Source organism: Aotus nancymaae, unplaced genomic scaffold (assembly GCF_030222135.1).
Source record: "Aotus nancymaae isolate 86718 unplaced genomic scaffold, 86718_ANA_hifiasm-v0.15.2.pri h1tg000020l, whole genome shotgun sequence".
NCBI classification, from domain to species: Eukaryota; Metazoa; Chordata; class Mammalia; order Primates; family Aotidae; genus Aotus; species Aotus nancymaae.
Window position 1 is genome coordinate 40834144 of NW_026988432.1, and position 22239 is coordinate 40856382.

General features: G+C 40.0%; 1 protein-coding gene and 1 pseudogene across 3 annotated transcripts in view; both read right to left on the reverse strand.

Annotated features, from left to right (window-relative positions):
- Window positions 1-9564: 9564 nt before the first annotated feature.
- Window positions 9565-22239, reverse strand: part of MOCOS (molybdenum cofactor sulfurase) — an 84835-nt gene continuing 72160 nt past the window's right edge. For all 3 annotated transcript variants that reach the window (XM_064379259.1, XM_021670033.2, XM_064379260.1), the window contains 2 exons: window positions 18049-18153; window positions 9565-16383 (listed from right to left, as the gene is read on the reverse strand). In XM_064379259.1, coding sequence (XP_064235329.1) covers window positions 16231-16383; window positions 18049-18153 — 258 coding nt within the window. In that variant the 3' untranslated portion in view covers window positions 9565-16230. The remainder of the gene's footprint in view (window positions 16384-18048; window positions 18154-22239) is intronic.
- LOC135276199 (U4 spliceosomal RNA) lies at window positions 20321-20403 on the reverse strand (annotated as a pseudogene).

The following is a 22239-nucleotide window of genomic DNA, read 5'->3' on the forward strand; positions in this document are numbered from 1 at the left end:
TCAAATGGCATGATCCTTGGCTGCTCATCACATTGAAAGCTAATTGGGAGGACAGGTGCAGTGGTTCACATCTGTAATCCCAGCACTTTGGGAGGCCAAGGTGGGCAGACCACTTGAGGTCAGGAGTTTGAGACCAGCCTGACCAACATGGTGAAACCCTGTCTCTACTAAAAATACAAAAATTAGCCAGGTATGATTGCAGGCACCTGTAATCCCAGCTACTTGGTTGGCTGAGGCAGGAGAATTGCTTGAACCTGGGAGGCAGTGAGCCGAGGTTGCAGTGTGCCAAGATTGCACCATTGCACTACAGCCTGTGCAACTTAGCAAGACTCTGTCTCAAAAAAAGAAAGAAAGCTAATTGGAAGCTCTAGAGTATAATATAGGCACTTTGCCTGTGGTCTTCATTGCAGACCCAACCAGTGGACAAATGGCTCATTTCTTGACTATCTTTAGGTCTTTCCTCTGGAGTAGTTTACTTTCTCCAGAAAAAAATTTAACAACACTGCCCTTAGCCCAGAACAAGAGAGGCCCCTGCCTTGGCCTCCATGCTGTAGAAGGCCTCGCCCTGGCCCTGCTCCTGCCATCCCTCCCTATAGAGCAAGTCCATAGGACCAAGATGTTATGCCCACCTGGAATCCAAGCTGCTCTCTCTAGACTATTCTCCAGGCACTGGGACCTCAGAATTCCCTGCCCACATAGCTCTGAACATGTTCCCAAGGCCTGTATGTGTGTGTCTTCTCCAGAGCATCTGTAAGCGTGCACCCCTAAGCCTGAAAAGGGGCTAAACGGCAGCTGATTGCAGGCCTATAGGTTATTGTCACATTTATCGAGTTTGGTAAAATATCCTTGCTTTTTTTTTTTTTTTTTTTTTTAGCTAAATATATAACTAGCTAAAACTTTTTAACCAGAAAAGGTGGATAAACATGATATAATATTTCCTGTGCCCCAGGAGGAAATAGGAGAGTAATAATTTTTTTTTTTTTTTTTTTGAGGAGTTTTGCTCTTGTTGCCCAGGTTGGAGTGCAATGACGTGATCTCAGCTCACTGCAACCTCTGCCTCCTGGGTTCAAGCAATTCTCCTGCCTCAGCCTCCCAAGTAGCTGGGATTACAGGCACCTGCCACCATGCCCAGCTAATTTTTGTATTTTTAGTAGAGACAGGGTTTCATCATGTTGGGCAGGCTAGTCTCGAACTCCCGACCTCAGGTGATCCACCCGCCTCAGCCTCCCAAAGTGCTGAGATTACTGGCATGAGCCACCACACCTGGCCGAAGATAATAATTTTTTGATAACCAGACGTGCTTCCTGCTTCAGCACCCAGGTGGAAAGGAAATCCGCAGGTCTCAGTGGAGGACTCTGTCCTGACTGCAGCAAGTAGAGTCTCAGACTGATGTCAAAATAATTTGTTTCCACCCATAAGTTGAAGAGAAAAGACCAGGACAGGTCTTCATGGGACCGTTTAGAAAGTTAACAAAAACTGTTTCACTCTGTAAACTGCAAAAAGCACAATAAACGTAACCCTGGAGAGGTTGGGCAGCACTTAGATGGACCAGGAAAGGAGGCAGCGAGAAACCAGGCAGAGGCAGATTCATTACAAAAGTAACAAGGCTTCAGCTCAGGGCTGTTTACCATGCAGACTTCTTCCAAAGCCCCTTCTCTTCTCATGCAAGTCAGTCTTTTTGGATCTAAATTTTAATTTGTGGTTTTATATTCTTTGTTTCTGTTTGGGGTGGAGTTTTTAATTGGTTTTGGGGTTTTGGTTTCGTGGTGTTTTTGTTTTGTTTTTGTTTTTGTTTGAGGCAGGGTCTTGCTGTGTCGCTCAGGCTGGCTCACTGCAACCTCCACCTCCCTGGCTCAAGCAATCCTCTCATCTCAGCCTCCAGAGTAGCTGAAACCACAGGTTTATGTCACCACACTCAGATAATTTTTAAATTTTTTGTAGAGATGAAGTCTGACCATATTGCCCAGGCTGGTCTCAAACTCCTGGCCTCAAGTGATGCTCCTGCCTCAGCCTCCCAAAATTCTAGGATTACAGGTATGAGTCACTGCATCTGGCCTGTCTGATTTTGTATTCTTTTCTTTTCTTTAAAGATGACTTTAGAATTGTATAAATTTTAGGCTCACAAAACCTAGTTCTGCTGCGGATGGGTAATATATATATATATATATAACCAGAGTCTCGCTCTGTCACTCAGGCTGGAGTGCAGCGGCGCGATCTCGGCTCACTGCAACCTCCGCCTCCTGGGTTCAAGCAATTCTCTTGCCTCAGTCTCCCAAGTAGCTGGGACTACAGGCGAGCACCACCACACCCAGCTAATATTTTGTATTTTTAGTAGAGATGTGGTTTCACCATGTTGGCCACGATGGTCTCGATTTCTTGACCTCATGATCCGCCCACCTCAGCCTCCCAAAGTGCTGGGAGGATACTATATATTAAAGCTCTCTCTCTCTCAATGCGCGCGCGCGCGCACACACACACACACACACACACACTATATAGATATATTAAAATACTCTATGTGTATATATATATACACACACACGCATCTCTAAACATATTAAAACAAAACATTTCCTATATGTACATATATTTATGCATTTGTGTATACAGTCACACACCCACTCAGAGAGAGAGACAGAGACTCTACCTGATGAAATCACCAATTCAAAGTAGTGACCTTAAAAAATTCTAAGAAAAATAGGAAACCCCAAAAGAATGGTGGATGCAAAGTAGGTTTAAGTAATCTGATCAAGAAATAATTCAGAAAATAACTTGTAAAGGACATCAACATCAATATGGAAAATCATCTCAAATCTGGTCCATTCAGGAAGCCAGACAGAGGGTCAGAAGTGTGATCACGTTTGCCGTTCTTCTCCAGGATTTGCTGACCCAATTGGCACCCGTTTGTAGCCGCTTGAAGAAATAAAATCTGCACTTACCTAATGCTGCCAGCAGGTGGTAGACTTGGATTACTCCTGCATAATTATTTTGAGGCACTGAGCTAAAACAGTCTCATCTGATCTCAATTTTGTAAAATAGAGCTTGTGGTTTTCCTCTTTTCAGGTGAGACTTGATAACACTTAGAGATGTTCAATAACTTGCTCATATAGCATGATGTTTTCCATGATTTTTGTTTGGAGATGTGCAAGGTGAGTTATGTAAGTTAATTCTGTCAGCACAAACATGAGAACTGGAAAAAGAATAAAAACAAAAAGGAAAGACAGGCTGAAAGTGCCTGCCAGGTGGATGGATCCTAGCTTGCTTTCTGCTTCCAAGGGCTTCCTGAGCCCTTGGTCTTTCTCAGAGACCCGAGGTGCTGGGAACACTGTCTGCCCAGTGAAGGTTTCTGCTGCTTTCAGGGTCCTCGGATGGCTCTTTGTAACAGGACCCTCTTCAAGTGAGAGGCAGTGTTCAGCCCTAGCAGTGGATCTCTGGATCTGCTGGATCCCTGTGGCCTGTGCTGTCTGCAGCAGCTCACCCCTCCCTCCTGGATAAAGGAGAGCTGAGAAGGATGGGACACAATTGGTCCTGATGGCTTCTTCTGATCAGGCGGTCACTCCAAAGAACCAATGCCACTCACTGGAGCCAGGCTTCCAGTGCCTAGCATCTCTCCTCACAGCTGAAAGGTTGCAGCATGCTCCAAATGCCTTTTCCTCTCTTCCCTTGCTGAAGGCCCTGGAGGCCAGAGGTAGTTATTGGTGGAAATGGACATGGCAGCTTCTGCATGGACAACTGTCTGTCATCATTAGGAGATGGCACTGCTCTGACCATCTGTGGGACTTCCCTTTCAATCCCGCAGGCCAACCTGGTCCCTGCTAGATGTACACCTGGCTCCTGAACCTCCATGAAAACACCACTGTTCTTGTGATTATCTGATAAGAGGCATCAAGCTCACAGAACACAAAATCTGTGGGACCATGCCCAAGGCTTAAGCTTGTAATCCCAGTGTTTTGGGAGCCTGGGGCAGGAGGATGACTTGAGCTAGGAGTTTGAGGTTACAGTGAGCTATGATCATGCCACTGCAGTCCAGCCTGGGAAATAGAGTGAGATGCTGTTCTATAAAAAAAAAACTCTGGTCTTTTCTTTTCTCACAATCATCACCTAGTGCAATGGGAGGCACACAGTGGCTATCACAGCTCATGAGCAAATCACTTGCTAATGCTAATTTTTATAATATTTTCATGTGTAGCAAAAGCAAAGCAATTTGTTTAATAAACAATAATGGCTTTCCTTGAGTGAGGTGAGCAGAAAATGGATGCTTGAGTTAGACGCCTGGCTTCTAAACCTAGCCCCACTACTTACTAGTTCAGGGACCTAGGGCAAGTGACTTCCCGTGCCTCTGTTCCCTCATTTCTAAAATAGATGGTTAATAGTCATAGGTTTCTCATAAACTTGTTAAAGAGGATTAAGTCGTTTAATACCTGTAAAGTGCTTAGAATGGGGCCTACAGTTACCATTACTCAGCAGTTTATCACAATGGTGAAGAGGCAGACCTAGATTCAAATCTCATCCCTGCTCTGTATAAGTCCTCTGATACTGACTGCATCATTTAATCCCTCTAAGCCCCAGTTTCCTCATTTGGAAAATGTAGGTATAAATAGCTACCCTTAGGGTTTTTGTGAGAATTAATAAAAGTGCATGATTCTATATACATTTGCAAGTGGAAAACAAATGTTATTTTTATTAAGAAAATAATAAATTTCTTTAATAAGAAATAGCTTTTAATGTGCAAAAAAAGCATGATCTCAATAACCCTACTCATCTTCAGTTACTGCAGTCAAAATTCCAACATACTACTTTGTCACTAAGTCACTAAATGAGTTGTTTTTCTCCATGTTTTATGATAAAAGTCATTGTCCTTCCACTGGTAAGAACTAATTATTGCTGAGTGAATTATTAATTCAGCATCATTAAGCAACTGTGCTCTTTAAAAAGGCTAATTTGAACTATAAGCAAAATGTGTAGAAAGAGTACAGCTACTATAAATTCAACATAAACATTTAAAATTCATTGGGACTTCTTAGCTGAAGCCATGTTTTAACAGGATTTATAAGATTTTTCTTAAATTAGGGACCAAATTCTGTGTGTGAAATCATTTTTAAATGCTTCCCTCGTGGGAACAATGTTGAAATTAGTGACTAGATTATTTTAGCAGTTTCTGCTCTTACATTGGTTCCACCCACTAGATCCTCAGTCAGCTTCTTAAGAGCAGGAACTATGTAAAATGCATCTTTTTGCCCCCAGCACCAACCACAGTGCTCAGCACTATGATCAATCAAGTTTCATTGACCAGAGCTGATGAAGAAGGCCAGGAGAGGAGGGCAGTGAGCCAGAGAGGAGCTCAGGGTGGCATCCAGCCAAGATCTCAAAGGCACGACAAAAAGCTGTTTTAAACTCCCAATGAGCTGCCCAGAAAGCCCAGTGTTGAGCTTTTTTCAGAATCCTGGAGAGAGGGGCACCACATGTGGCTTTTCCATCCATGCAAAGAACAGAGTTACAGGAGCATTAAGAGAGGCTACACAGAAGGGCACAAGTTATTGGTGGCACCAGGGAAAGTCTGGAATTCTATACACCAAAGCATTCCAGGTTAATTGTGTCTCTGATAGGGTGGTAGGATGAGAGGTTATTTCTTTTCGCTCATCTCTATTTTTACTTTTCCCACAATAAGCTTATATTTCTGCATCAATTCATTGCTCTTGGTGACTCTTGGATCCATCCTCTGAAAGGTCTTTTCTTTTCCATAACACTCCTTGGGTTATGTCCTTCAGAAGTGCTCTTCTGAAAAGGGCATTTTGAACAAGGTACACTTCTTGATGGCTGCATAGCCTTATCTTTTTTCTTTCTTTCCATATGAAGTTGGAAGCCTAGAAGTATTTCTATATCTTGAATAGTCAGTCTCTTTTAGTCTAGACTGGTGGTGCTTTTGCTAACACAGATCTCTCAAAAACAAATGGAAGGTTTTTATTTTGGTCAACTCTATGTATTAAAAATTACACAATTCTGATGAGGAATTATTGACAAGAATTGGGCACATCTGGCTTTTAAGGTACTACACATTCAAAGCTTTCTAGAAGTCCGAAAGTGTACCTTAATTATTTCAGAGATCTTAACTAATTACGTGATGGCCATGACCTGGATCTGGTCCTCTCCTGAGTTTCTTTCTCATCTTTAAACTTTGCTGACTGCAAGAAGGAGCCCAGTGCTGTGATTTTTGTTTCTCTATTTCTTCTAACATACGCCATATGGTTGGCATATGATCAATGTCTAAAAGACAACAGGAAACAGTTTGACATTTTGCCACAACATAATAAAGGTTATCAACCTTCCAATTTGAAATATTTGGGTCCTTACTATTCTCTAGCTACCTCCTCCATTTAAGCCAGTTTCTCTTTTTTTGTATTTAGCAGGGTACACAGCAGGCACCACATTTTCTAGCAGTCAGAATTCTTAGTTGGAAACAATAGAAATTAATTCTCACAAGACTAAGCAGAAAATAAGTGTAATAAAGGATATTGTGTAGCTTGCAGACTCCCCAGAGAGCCGAAGAATCAGCTTTGGAGACTGCATAGCTATTGCAAGGTAGATACCACTGTAGGCTCTGCCAGGCATCACACCACAGATTGTACCACCATGCTCACTGCCTCCATCACTACCACCAGCAAGCCATGAAGATTTTTGCTTTGCTTGTAAGAGCAGTTAGTATTATTTACATGAATATTCTTTCTACTTGCTAAAAGGTATGTTTAATTACAAGTAAATGTTGAGTTTTTATCAAAATTATTCTCTTCATTTACTGAGACAATTGGACTTTCTCCTTTAATCTCTTATTTTCTAAAATTAAATGTTGGCATCCTTGAAATTAATACAACATGATCATAATATATCATCTTTATAGATATTACTGAACTAAGTTTTTGACTTTTTAAAGAATTTCTGAGTTTATGCTCATAAGTGAGAGGAGCTCATAATTCTCAGAAATGGCTATATGATTATTAGATAAATTGGACTGCAGAGCAAAGAATATTTCTAGGGACAAAGAACATTATACACTGATAAAGGAATAAGTCCATCAAGAAGGCACAGCAATCTTAAGGATAAATGCACCAAATAACATAGCTCCAAAATACATGGAGCAAAAACTGATACAGCAGAAAGAGAAATATTAATAATACAAATATACATTGTATTTAGAGATTTTAGCAACCAGACAAAGACAGTGCAAGAAAAGAAAATCACAGACCAGTATCCCTCATGAACTTAGATCCTCAACAAAATATTAGCAATCAGACCCAGGAATCCATGAAAAAAAAAATCAGAATTAATGGAGTTTATCCAGGAATACCAAGACTTATTTCAGTATTTATAAACCAATCAATGCAGTCCACTATAATAACCACAGAAGAAAAATCACATGATCATATAATTAATACAGTAAAAGCATTTAACAAAATTCAAATCCACCCATAATGAAAGTTATCAGCAGCCTAGGAATAAGAAGCAACTTTCTCAACCTCACAAAGTGCATCTACAAAAACCTTATAGCTAAATCATACAAAATGGTCAAAGATTGAAAGCTTTATTGCTAAAATCAGGAAGAAAGCAACGATATCTGGACTTACAACTCTTATTCAACATAGTTCTAGAAATTCTGCCCAGGGCAATAAGCAAGAAAAGGTAATAAAAGTCATAGAGATTAGAAAGGAAGAAATATCTCTAGTCACAGATAACATGATTGTCTATGTAGAATATCCAAATATCTTTTAAAAAGGGAAAATCTACTAGAACTAATATAAGTGAGATTAGTAAAGTCACAGGATGTAAGATCAGCACTGCTGAGTTTAATATTTTGCTGCTGCCATCTTGAAATTCTGAATAAGTTTTGAACAAGGGGCTTCACATTTTTATTTCGCATTGAGTTCCACAAATTATATAGTTAGTCCTACCTTAGATGTCATAGTAGCTGTGGTCTTTATTCAGAGTTATCTATCTGCAAAGTCCACATTGGCTTTGTTTCCAACCAAAATTATTGGAAATTTGCTCAGTGCTTTACTCTGAGAATTTGTCATTGATTTTATTTATATGCCATTCTCAAAAAGACGGTTCTTCAAAACCACCTCCATGAGAGACTAAGAAGGCTGATGGGAAACCTGCCTTGCTCTTCATGTGCTATTCTTTCATGACTCCAAACTCTTCTTATCCTAGTGTACCCAAGCTGCTCTTGATGAATCACACATTGCTGCTCTGCTAGCAATTACACATGGCTCTATGTATAAATCTTCAGTGGTTGGATCACACTTTGGGACAAAATAGGACTAAATGAAGTGGATAGCAAATGCTGACTTGCCCCTGACACCTCTTTGAATCTTTTGTCCATATCCTTGGAATAGACTTAGCCCACACTAGCCCACAGAACCCCAATCCCTAGGTCCAGCTCCAGATATCTGCCTGGCAGGCTGATAGAGAGCAATCAGGTGATCCTGAGGATTAGACAGCATCCAAAAGAGCAAGTTCACTTAGGGGCACCACTGCACCAGAGGCTGGTCAGGGTTCTCTGAGGGACAGAGATGTGTAGTATCCAGCTGGAGCATATGGTGGCAGCTGGTAAGGGGCTCCCTCCTCAGCACCGGCTCCCTCTCGATATCTTTGGATTTAATTTACTGTTGTTGTTGTTGTCTTACTAACTTATTGGAATGAATGCTTAATTATTAATTTCTCTCCTTTTTTCCTAATATAGCCTTACAGGGCTATATATTTTAAGTACCATTTTGGTATAGCCCACAGATTTTGATACATAGTATTGTTGTTATCATTCTGATAATATTCTTTTCCAATATTTCATTGTGATTTTGTCTTTTATACACAGGTTATTTAGAAGTGTGTTTTTATTCATTTCCAAACATGTGGGGTTTCTCTAGTTTCTTTTTGGTTGATTTCTAGCTCAGTGGCATTATAGTCAGAATACACACTTTGTATGATTTTAATTGTTGAAATTTGTTGAAACTTGCTTTATGGCCCTGTCCAAAAAAAATGGTTCATCATTTACGATCATCATAAAAATGGTCAATTTTTATAGACACTGTGTGTGCTTGAAAAGAATTTGTATTGTGCTCTCATTGACTCTGTCGTTCCATTCTGTATATGTTTACTAAGCCACATTTGCTAATGACATTGCTCAAATCTTTTATAATTTTACTATTTTGAAGTCTATTTCTGTCAATAACAGAAAAATGTATTCAAATTTCCCTCTTGTGATTATAGACTTATTTCTCTTCTTATTTCTTCCTGTTTTTATTATTTTAACCTTAGTTGCTAGCTGGACTAGAATATTCTTCCCATTTTGCTTTATATCTCAAGAGTTTGTTTTGAGGAACATAAAAATTTACAAGTCTTTCTTACAATTTTTACAAATGTAGGCTGAATTTGTTATATGGTTTTAAGTCCTAGTAATGTTTGTGCTTTTTTTCTTGCCAGAGATTTGTCATATATTTTAGTTTTTTTATTATTTTATGTTTGTTGCCCTTTTGTTCTATGTTTATTTGTGTTCTATGTTAGTTTCTTCTTCCATTTTCTCAAAATTTATTTTGCTATAATTTCTCTAACTTTTTAAAGTGAAGTTTTTAGGTTTCTTCTTATATAAGCATTTTAGGATATAACACTTGTTCTTTGTATTATTTTAGCTGAATTTGCAAATTTTTAAATAAATTCTAATATTGATATGTCCTAAATGTTTTCTAACTCTATTACAATTTTCTTACATTTATGAGCTATTCAGAAGTAGTTTTAAAATATTATATATATATATATATATCTCCTAGTTGTTCTTTTTGTTTTTAATTTATAATTTGATTTTGTTGTAGTCAGAGAATGTGGTCTATATGATACTTATTCTTTGAAATTTGCCCTAGTCTAGGCAACACATGGTCAATTTTCACAAATATTCCATGTAAAAATATGTATTCACTCATTGTTTAGTTAAGGATTCTGTGTATATTCACCAGATGAAGATTCCTTTATCATTTGTGTTCGTCAGATCTATTATGACCTTACTAAATTTTGTCTGCTTTATTTATTGTTCACTGAGAGAACTTTCCCATTACAATTGTGGATTGCTCAATTTCTTCTTGTAATTCAATCATGTTTTGTTTTATTGTTTCATAGGCCTTAAGACTCTAGTATTATATTCCAATTGGTTTAAACTGTTGTATGTTCCTGGAGAATTTAACCCTTTATTATTATTTGGTGATTTTCTTTATCGCTAAACATGATTTTTGCCTTAAAGTCAAATATTAAATAGATAATAATTAAAATATCACCTGTTCTAATGTACTGATACCAGCTTTCTTTTGGTTACATTTGCCTGGCACATCTTTTTCCATTCTTTTACTTTCATCTTTTTTGTTTCCGTGGTTTGTCTCCTTTCTGCAGCATAGGGATATTTTTTTAAATTCAATTTAACCATTCTGCTTTACTCTCCCCAAAACATACCATTAGTTGCTTACATTTGTTGATATTACTAATATACTTGGATTTATATCTTCCATGTGATTCTTTGTTTTTTCTTTATTGTGCATTTTCTATGATTTTTTTCTCTTCCTGTCTTCTTTTGACATGATCCAATATTTTTAATTTCATTTTTGCTCAATTGATTTAGAAGCTATAAACTCTATTTCTGTTCTTTTAATGGTTCTCCTAAAATGCTAACATACTTCTTAACCAAGTGTCCATTTAATATTGCCATGGTTAAGAAAACCTGCTCAGAACCTGGCTGTGCCAGTTTGAATCACAACTCAGCCACACCCCACTGTGTCCCTTGGGAAGTCACTTTTAGCCTCCTGAGGGCCAGTTTTCCCCTTTGATAAAATGGTAACAATAATATCATCAAACTCACAGGGCTGTTCTGGGAAATAAGTTAATTACATTTAAAAAAAAAAAGGTTTCAGACCATGCCATATGTAGAGCAAGCTTTTAAATTAAATGTTATTACTGTTATTGCTGCTGCCTCTTCATTACCCTCGCCCTCCTTCCAATACAAGGATCTTAGAATTCTTTAGCATGACCAATGTCAAAACATTACTTTTTGGTAATTTGATTCCTTTTCTTTACTCTTTAATTAGCCATTAGTGTTACTATTACTGTTTTATTCTGTATTTTTATAATTAATTACTCTTTTATTTGTCTCTTTATTCATTATTCCTCTTTCCTTATCAGTTCTTGATTCTGAGTTCAACTTTCTTCTCCCTGAATTACAAACTTGAGAAGTTCTTTCAGAGAAGATTTACTGTGGGTAAGCTATCTAAGTTTTTGAAAATCATGGCCGGGCTCAGTGGCTCATGCCTGTAATCCCAGCACTTTGGGAGGGCAAGGCAGGCAGATTGCTTGAGGTCAGAAGTTCAAGATCAGCCTGGCCAACATGGTGAAACCCCATCTCTACCAAAAAATACAAAAATTAGCTGGCAGTCTTGGTGCGCGCCTGTAATCCCAGCTACTTGGGAGGCTGAGGTAGAAGAATTGCTTGAACCCTGGAGGTGGAGGTTGCAGTGAGCTGAGACTGCACCACTGCATTCCAGCCTATGTGACAGAGTGAGAACCTCTCTCAAAAAAAAAAAAAAAGAAAGAAAAAGAAAAGAAAATCTGTATTTTCCCTTTGTTCTTGTCTGATTGATAGCTTAGCTTCAGTGAGGAGAAGATCCTAGAAGGACTATGATTTTTCTCTCAGCACTTTGGACAAAGTCTACATTCTGTCTTCTGGTCTATTGTTGCTTTGTAGGGATTTATCTCTTTGCTGTGGCTGCAGCTTTAGATTCATCTTTGTCTCTGGGGATTCTATGGTTGCATTACGCTGTGCTTATCATGGATTTATTTTTATGTATCATGCTCAGGACTGTGCTTTCTAAAGTTGAGGATTCGTGATTTTCCTTAATTCTTAAAAATTCAGACATTATCTTTGCCCTGTTGTCTGTGTCTTCTCCCTCTGAGACTGAGAAAGAAATAAAGGTATTCAAATAGGTAAAGAGGAAGTCAAATTGTCTCTATTTGTAGATGGCATGATTGTATACTTAGAAAACCCCATTGTCTCAGCCCAAAATCTCCTTAAGCTGATAAGCAGCTTCAGCAAAGTCTCAGGATACAAAATCAATGTGCAAAAATCACAAGCATTCCTATACACCAATAACAGACAAACAGAGAGCCAAATCATGAGTGAACTCCCATTCACAATTGCTACAAAGATAATAAAATACCTAGAAATACAACCAAGAAGGGATGTGAAGGACCTCTTCAAGGAGAACTACAAACTGCTGCTCAAGGAAATAAGAGAGGACACAAACAGATGGAAAAACATTCCATGCTCATGGTTAGGAAGAATCAATATTGTGAAAATGGCCATACTGCCCAAAGTAATTTATAGATTAAATGCTATCCCCATCAAACTACCATTGACTTTCTTCACAGAATTGGAAAAAAACACCTTAAACTTCATATAGAACCAAAAAAAAAGCCCGCATAGCCAAGACAATCCTGAGCAAAACAAAACACACACACAAAAAAACAAAGCTGGAGGCATCACATTACCTGACTTCAAACAAGGCTACAGTAATCAAAACAGCATGGTACCGGTACCAAAACAGAGATATAGAACAATAGAACAGAACAGAGGCCTCAGAAATGACACCACACATCTACAACCATCTGATTTTGACAACCCTGATAAAAACAAACAACGGGGAAAGGATTCCTTATTTAATAATTGGTGTTGGGAAAACTGGCTAGCCATATGCAGAAAGCTGAAACTGGATCACTTTCTTACACCTTATACAAAAATTAACTCCAGATGGATTAAAGATTTAAACACAAGACCTAACACCATAAAAACCCTAGAAGAAAATCTAGGCAGTACCATTCAGGACATAAGCATGGGCAAGGACTTCATGACTAAAACACCAAAAGCAATGGCAACAAAAGCCAAAATAGACAAATGGGATCTAATTAAACCTAAGAGCTTCTGCACAGCAAAGGAAACTATCATTAGAGTGAACCAGCAACCAACAGAATGGGAAAAAAATTTTGCAATCTACACATCTGAAAAATGGCTAATCTCTAGAATCTACCAAGAACTTAAACAAATTTACAAGAAAATACAACTCCATCGAAAAGTGGCAAAGGATATGAACAGACACTTTTCAAAAGAAGACATTTATGCAGCCAATAAACATATGAAGAAAAGCTCATCATCACTGGTCATTAGAGAAATGCAAATCAAAACCACATTGAGATACCATCTCACACCAGTTAGAATGATGATCATTAAAAAATCAAGAGACAGCAGATGCTGGAGAGGATGTGGAGAAATAGGAACATTTTTACACTGTTGGTGGGAGTGTAAATTAGTTCAACCATTGTGGAAGACAGAGTGGTGTGATTCCTCAAGGATCTAGAAATAGAAATACCATTTGACCCAGCAATCCCATTACTGGGTATATACCCAAAGGATTATAAATCATTCTATTATAAAGACACATGCACATGTATGTTTATTGTGGCACTGTTCACAATAGCAAAGACTTGGAACCAACCCAAATGCCCATCTGTGATAGACTGGATAAAGAATATATGGCACATATACACCATGGAATACTATGCAGCCATAAAAAAGGATGAGTTCATGTCCTGCAGGAACATAGATAAAACTGGAAGTCATCATTCTCAGCAAACTGACACAAGAACAGAAAACCAACACCACATGTTCTCACTGATAAGTGGGTATTGATCAATGAGAACACATGGACACAAGGAGGGGAACATCACACACTGGGGCCTGTTTGAGGGTGGGGCACTAGGGGAGGGACAGAAGAGGGTGGGAGGATTGGGGATGGATAGCATTAGGAGAATTACCTAATGTAGATGATGGGGTGACAGATGCAGCAAACCACTATGGCACGTGTATACCTATGTAACAAACCTGCACATTCTGCACATGTACCCCAGAATGTAAAGTATAATAAATTTTTTTTAAATTGAATAAAGGTGAGAATAACTCAAAATTTAGTAGTTGTAATAAGAGAATAGCTTGCTCTCTGAAAAAGCTAAACGGAAAATGCTATTCATAAGTTCCAGACACCACCACCCTGCTACCAACGTAACAAATCTCTCAGCCTAAGTGTGGGTCCCTGCTCTTAACTACCTGCCTTTGGCTTAATGACAAGGACAGAGATGGTACATTAGCAGTCTGGCACTCTCTCTTGCTCAATGTTTACTTTTAATTAATTTATTTATTTATTTTTAGATGGAGTCGTACTCTGTCGCCCAGGCTGGAGTGCAATGACAGGATCTCAGTTCACTCTAACCTCTGCCTCCCAAAGTGCTGGGATTACAGGCATGAGCCACCACGCCTGGCCAATTTTTGTAGAACATGTCTTCTGACTTGTTTTCCATCATAATTAATATGACACATTTGTCAACAGAAGGTCTTGGAAATCCTGCAATGTACCATCTGGGAAGTTTCCTCCTGCATGAAACTAGCCTGAGCAGGTGGATAAATTCATTACTTTAGGGCACTGTTTTCCTATCCATTAGCTGATGAGGACAAGCCCACTTGCATGATGCGGTACTGCTGAGTCTTCAAATAGGTTGTATTTTTAATAAACAGTTCAAAACAATAAACCCCACCTCCCCCCGCACCTAACCTCATTTGCCTCTTCTTTCACTGATCTCAGGAACCAGAGTCAGAGTTGTACTTTTTACCCTTAACTCTGCACAACATGTGAGTGTGCAATCATTAGGCTCCATCTCAAGCATCCTTGAGAACAGAGTACACCTCATCTTTCAAATCCCACCTAGTGCTGAGAACAACACAAACTATCACAAATGATAATGAAACAAACTGACCCTGAGTCCCACTAGCTCTGAACGGATAAGGCAGGGAAGCCTGAGCCTGACGCCTGCTCTCCAGCTGAGCAGCAGAAGAGATGGGGTGGCACAGGCTTTCAGAAGACGCAGTGGGTCGTGGTGGGCAGGCATTTGGGGGAGAAGTGACTGGAAAAATACAACAATCCAGTGGCAGATGCTGAAGGAACTGGGTTCACACATGGACAGCAAGCTTCAGAAGGACATTGGCAGAATGGATGTGGAGTGGATGTACTCACGCTGCATCGCTCCAGATGACAAGGTAAGACCTAAGGCTGGAAGTCATGGGGAAGCAGATAAGACACACACAAGCTCAGCACAGGGAGAAACTTCTTAGAAACTCAGTGGGACACGTAACTTCATTAGAGAATGAGTTTTCCTCACTGAACATTTTCATCTGGAGGCTGCAGGAGAGGTGGTCAAAGATGGTACAGACAGGATTCCTGAATGCCAAAGTTCCTCCCTCGATGGGATTTGGAGGCTCTTGGGTGGATGGACCAAGGATGGTGGGCTTGTGGAGAAGAGGATGACCACCTGCATAAGCACCACCATCACTGAGCATAACTTCAGGCTCATGTGTAAGCAAGAGGGTGGGGCCGGGGCTCGTGGTCCCTACACCACAAATAGCACTCTGGCTCCTCCAACCTGTGCCACAGGTGACCACCAATAAAGTCCTCTGCTGAGAAAAAAAAAAAAGTCATCAACTCAGTGGGGGATGAAGATGGCAGCCAGCGATGGGAAGCAAGAGGAAAGAAATTGCTGGCCTGTGCCTTTGCTCAGAACATAAATATCCTGGAAGAAACTCTCCACAAGGAATGTGGTCACCCTCTGGGGCCCTGAGCACAAACCCACACCATCATGTACATGGGAGGAGAGGAGCATCTTCTCATACCCAGGATCACTGGGCATGGACTCCCTTCCTCACTACAAAGGGGTTGGAGAGATCAGAGATGCTCTCTAAAGACAAAGTAACAATGTGAGAAAATGCTAAACTAGGGACTGGAGTAAGTTCAATCTTCCCAGTGAACTTCATTAAAAATTTCATCTGATTACAAATGATTATACTTCAAATACCTATGGGAGTCTCACTGGATGTGGGTGCAGCATTCATTCCTGAGGCCTCATAACTGCTCTCCTGAGCATAGCCAGTGCAGATGTGCAGGGTGAGAAGTCAAAGGCAGAAGGAAGCAGATAAGAGCATTCCCTGCCTCTAAAGGAAAAGGGCTCACCTTATTCAAAACACCAAGTTCTACTGAACCAAGTTGCGGATCTTAACAATAATAGAGATCCCTATAAATCTCTATTTAATGTATGCTAAAAAATTTTTTTTCAGGAGGTAACATCCTGGTGTTTCTCAGATGCAGGTAAATCGTGGCCTTCCACATTCTCTTTCAATACAGGGAGCACCTGAGATCCTACAGACAGGAAACATGGGGAGGATAAATCCAGTGATGTGTGCATCAGGTACATGCCAAAGTTCACCTGTGAACAAAACAGCAACAACAACAACAAAAGGCTAGATTATTTTAGCAGTTAAAATAACTCTGTAAATATTAATGTCTAACTTAAAAAAATTCAGATCTTTAAAGACATGTACTGAGACTTGATATGTCCTATCTGTTACATAGTAGAATGCAGTGGGACATGAGGAGAATCCTAACTTTAGACCCCAAAGATTCTCATCTTAAGGCATCCATCCTTTCTCTATGGTCACCCTACACCTCTTCTTGCTGGGCACATCTCTGTCCCACATGTCCTGAACTTGCTGCAGAAGGACCTTCTTCCTGCTCTCAGCCTGTGACCACCACCAGGCCCATTTCCCCTTTGCTGCCTGATATAAAAGCCTTTTGGGGAAGATAATGGCAAAGCTCTGCATTTTCCTTGAGAAAGAATGATACAAGTTAATTTTGTCAAATTCTCCTGAATAAGGGTGGAAGTTCCAAAATGAAAAGTAGGTAAGTCTGCTTAATGTTAACCATCAATGCAAGTGAGCCACTAAGAACTCTTCGGAGGACCTGACGTGCTCCCCGATCTGTCTGTTCCTGTGACAACATCTGTTGGACACCCTCATGTTCCAGGCCCCAGGCTAGGGGATTGGGCCAAGTTAACTCCTTAAGATTTGTAGAAATGTGAGTGAAGAGTGCACTCTCTGCACCCTCACTGTAACTGTTTTGTAAATCTAAAATTATTCCAATATTTAAAAATAAAAAGTGCAGTCCCATGAAAACTACAGTGATGCTGAGAAACACTATTTTCATGTACCCTAGTATTATATTGGTGCCTCCTTCTTTCTTCTCCTAGCAACCTGCATGGTGCAGGCTCAAAGTCCCCACACCCCAGATGACACAGCCTGCATTGATAGACAGGCTGCTGTAACAGTCAAATGTACCACTCTGCAGGCCATTTCTATCCCGTATTGGTAAGAAAACTTACGTAAATCAAATATCTACACTGTTACATATTTCCTGGTTTTGAAGAAACATAGGAAACAATGTAACAGTCTACTTGCCAGCTTATTATTGGAAATAGATTCAATGTTTGCGTTATTTCTGTTAATTTTCAAGAATTGTTCTATGTAGTCTGACTGCTTTACTTGGCTTCCTGGAATTCTTTGTAAACAAAAAGTCCTAACAGAAAATATAAGCCTGAAAATATACCTTTCTAAAGAATCAACATGTTGGAAGTTCAGTTTTTATAATCTGGAATTTATAATAACACTTAGTTGTTTTAACTTTCAAGAAAATGAATTTCCAGGAATAATGAATGAATTTCCAGTTTAATGAAATGTACTGACTCTATGCAGCTACTCTATTCATAGTAAGGCATTTTACTCTTCATGAGATCTCAGTGGTAAAGAATGATCAAGACAATAGAATTACTTGTTTTTATTTTTATATTCTCTATCTTTTCAACAAGATTTGAAAGCATAAAAATACATGTAGTAAAAAAAAAAAGTAAGAACTTGGATGGAAAGGAAAAATAAGATGGAACTACAAATTACAAAGTAGGTTAATGGTAGCCTAACAGCTTTGGGTATGCAGCAAATCCCCCATTTAAAAAAATTACTCTGCACTATGATGAACACAGTTCTGGTATTGATAACACCAGGATCGGAAACCAGGTGTTGTATTTTGAAATCACGCTTACCTTTCTTTCACGACTCTCAGAAAGTTTTTGGAAAACATGCTGGTTTCGTTGCCCAGTTTGCTGGTCGATACAAATCATCTGGCATCTGTGACAAGGCCCCAAAACCTGGCAAGTGAGAAGGGAAAACACAGCATTGCCACAAAAGTGACCAGAGCCTTGCACTTCAGAGGGAGGAATCATGCAGAAATGCCCAGTCCCCTAACTATGGAGAGCCAGGATGCAGCACCTGTTCAGCACCACTGCTGGGGAATCGTCTGTACTTGTTTGTCTGCTAAAAGACAGATCACTGCTTAAGAGCTTTGCAGAGAAAGAAAAGAGGGACTGAAAATCGTGATGGTTTTCCAGAAATGTTGGAGAATGGATTTGAGGAAGAAAAGCACTCAGTGACTGGGAGAACAAATTGGGAAAAGAAAAAGTCACAGGAAGCCGGGCACGGTGGCTCACACCTGTAATCCCAGCACTTTGATAGGCAGAAGTGGGCCGATCACTTGAGGCCAGGAGTTCAGGATCAGTCTGGCCAACATGGCAAAACTCTTGTCTCTACTAAAACTACAAAAATTATCCAGGTGTGGTGACACACACCTGTAATCCCAGCTACTCAGGAGGCTGAGGCAGGAGAATCACTTAAACCTGGAAGGCAGAGGTGGCAGTGAGCCAAGATAGCATCACTATACTCCAGCCTGGGCAACAGAACAAGAGAAGAAAGAAGAAAGAAGAAAGGAGGAGGAGGAGGAGGAAGAGGAAGAGGAGGAGGGGAGATGGGAGCGGGGAGGGGGATGGGGGAGGAGGAGAAGAAAAGGAAGGGAAGGTGAGGGGGAGGGGAAGTTTCAGAGGCAGTGCCGACCCCTGTGAGAAGGTCGTCAGAGAAAACTTTCATGTGTCAATGCCCTCTGACCCAGCAACTTCACGTCTAGGACTCTAACCTAAGAAAGGAATCAGAAGCCCAACCACAGTCATGTTCAAAGATTGATCCTCACATTATTCATAATAGGAAAAACTTGTTAACATCATAAATGTCATACAGTGGAGAGAAATGGTTAAGTAAACCATGCTACTTATATATGACGTATATGGTACAGGCGTTAAAATTATATCATGCAGGTATTAAAAGGAATCTATAAAGACCTTTAAATAAAATGGGGAAATATTTTTAAAACTGTAATAAGCAGGAAACAAAGTTATTTTCAATATATGTATACTTTAAGTATTGTGCATGTATGGCATGTAGGCATGGGTACATATATATATCCATATGTATATCCATATGTATATCCATATGTATATCCATACATATATCCATATGTATATCCATATACATATCCATATATATCCATATACATATCCATATGTATATCCATATACATATCCATATATATATCCATATGTATATCCATATACATATCCATATATATATCCATATGTACCCATGCCTACATGCCATACATGCACAATACTTAAAACATACTGTTACAGCTTCTTAACAAAGGTCATACTGTCTGGTGGAACTTAAAATCCCCCATAATATAAACATAAAAAAGAAAGTATGCAGCTCAGCAGTAACGAGATGCTTCTTTTATTGCACATGTGAAAAGTACAACGGTACTTGATTTTCTTATAACCATTTTCTCCTCAGCTCACTCATGGGAAAATACAAATTATGCACTGAAATTAGAAACACTCACCTAATCTGGATGCGTCTTGGCCTGTTCCTGTTACTGGTGTGAAAGTTGCAGATACCAGGATAAAAATCACTCATCAGGCCCAAAGAAATTGGAGCCAGGATAGCACAAAGGAGGGGAGCTCATGCCTGCATTTCTGAGATAACAACTGTCTCAAGGACTTTCTAAAATCATCCCACAAGAAATTCCTCCATGTCCTTCATGCATCTCATGCTTTTCATGATCCATGTCTTGCGCGTATGCACGTATTTCTAGACTGGGTTTATCACTAGACATTCTTCAGGACTGCAGCAGTTCAGATAAGACGCTCTTCAAAGAACATTTGCCTGGTAACAGCGTCTCCACCAATGAACTGATGCCAACTCTGGCTTTGAGCCTCAGGAACCAATAAACTCTGTTTTCAAGCAGCTTGTACAAACTTCTTTTTGCCAATAAAAGCTTTCCCTTTCTCTCTCCTCTTCGGGTGCACCTGTGGCTTGCCAGAGCTATGCATCCTACTTTATAATCCTTTTTACTTACTCCTGAATAAATTTGACATGTTAAAAGATCATTTTTTCTGGTGTGTGTTTTAAATTTTAGTTTGTTTTTTTGTTTTTAATTGGGAAAAGTTTTCAATTAGCAATAATCACACCTCAGATAAACCCCAATGGCTCTGATACTGCCACCTCACAAAGCTCTGATTTTTTTTTCAGGTTGACACTCACATTCTGGTGCTGGGTACCAAACCAATGGAAATACAGGCTCCGTGTGGTACCAAAGTCAAGATTTCCAGCCATGTAAGTATCCAGAACATGCTGGAAAGGAGCTCTACCAAGGTCTTGACAAACCTGTGACCCCTCCAGACCTCATTTCCTCGTCTAGATCCTTGGCTGAATTGGATGAGAACTATATCAGGGATGCAGGGACTCAAGCCCAGAACTGGCAATTGGTCGTGCTCAAGAGTGGAAACTATCACGTTATACACAAGGATCCCTGCTGTGGAACGAAGCTTTGGTAATACCACAAGGCTGTGCCCTCGACTTTCCTGCACCCTCTGAGCCCTTGGCCTAGAAAACAGCTGATGTGTAGGCCAAGCTCCTGCAGAAAGGATGCCAGGGCCCTGCAGCTCACACCAGCCCCAGCCTCCAGCAGTCACCCAACCGGCAACACCTTCTGTAGAAACCCTGTCACTTCCATGAAAGGCCCTCTTAGAACAGTTTCTCGAACTAGCAGAAGAAAGGGCATTTTCCAGACACTATTTTCTTTTACTTTTTTTTTTTTTTTTTTTTTTTTTTGAGATAGTTTCACCCTGTCACTCAGGCTGGAGTTTCCCTGTTGTCACCCAGGTGGCTCCCTGCAACCTCCACCTCCTGGGTTCAAACAATTCTCCTACCTTAGCCTCCCAAGTAACTGGGATTGCAGGCACCTGCCACCAAGCCCACATAATTTTCATATTTTTAGTAGAGATGGGGTTTCACCACGTTGGTCAAGCTGGTCTCAAACTCTTGACCTCAGGTGATCTGCCCACCTTGGTCTCCCAAAGTGCTAGGATTACAGGTGTGAGCCACTGTACCCGGCCCCCTGCAAAGAAAATAATTTTCTTAAAACATCATCATTTTAAAGCTTCTTTTCTGGTATTCTTAACAACTAGTATTTTAAAAACTTGTTTACAGCCAGGCACGGTGGCTCATGCCTGTAATCCCAGAACTTAGGGAAGCTGAGGCAGGCAGATCACAAGGTCAGGAGTTCCAGACCAGTCTGACCAACATGGTCAAACCCTGTCTCTACTAAAAATACAAAAATTAGCTGGGCATGGTGGTGCGCACCTGTAATCCCAGCTACTCAGGAGGCTGAAGCAGGAGAATTGCTTGAACCTGGGAGTCGGAGGTTGCAGTGAGCTGAGATCACACCACTGCACTCCAGGCTGGACCATAGAGCAAGACTGTCTCAAAAAAAAAAAAAAAAAAAAAAAAAACAACAACAATACAGAAGCATGAAGAATTAAAAGAGAAAGCACTCAGCAGCAGTGGTCCCCCTCTCCCCATCCACATACATGTAGCTACAGACCATCTCAGGATATCCCAGACTGTCCCAGGCCATCCTATGACATCCAAGCCATCCCAGATCATCCCAGACTGTGGCATGTAACTGCATACAACTGCATATGTGCACCTGTGTAAACACACTCTCTGGGATCTCAGAGTCCACTTGGGTTTCTTTTTCAATTACTCTGCAATATGTAAGGACATCCATCCACATCAGGACATAGAGAGCCACCTCATCTTTGCATTTTGCGATTTTCACAGTGGATGGCCTGACATTCCATGGGTTAAAACACTTAGCGCTTCTCCTTTGAAGCCATGTGAATAGTTTCTAGTGATTTCCTGTGATCAATAATTTTGTAATAAAGCCCTAATTCACATAACTCTCTTTCCTGTTTATGTTATTTTTTAGTATCAGTCTCCCAAAATGAGATTATAAGGCCAACAGGAATAAAAATATTTATGATTTGATAACACCCAGTAAAAAATTG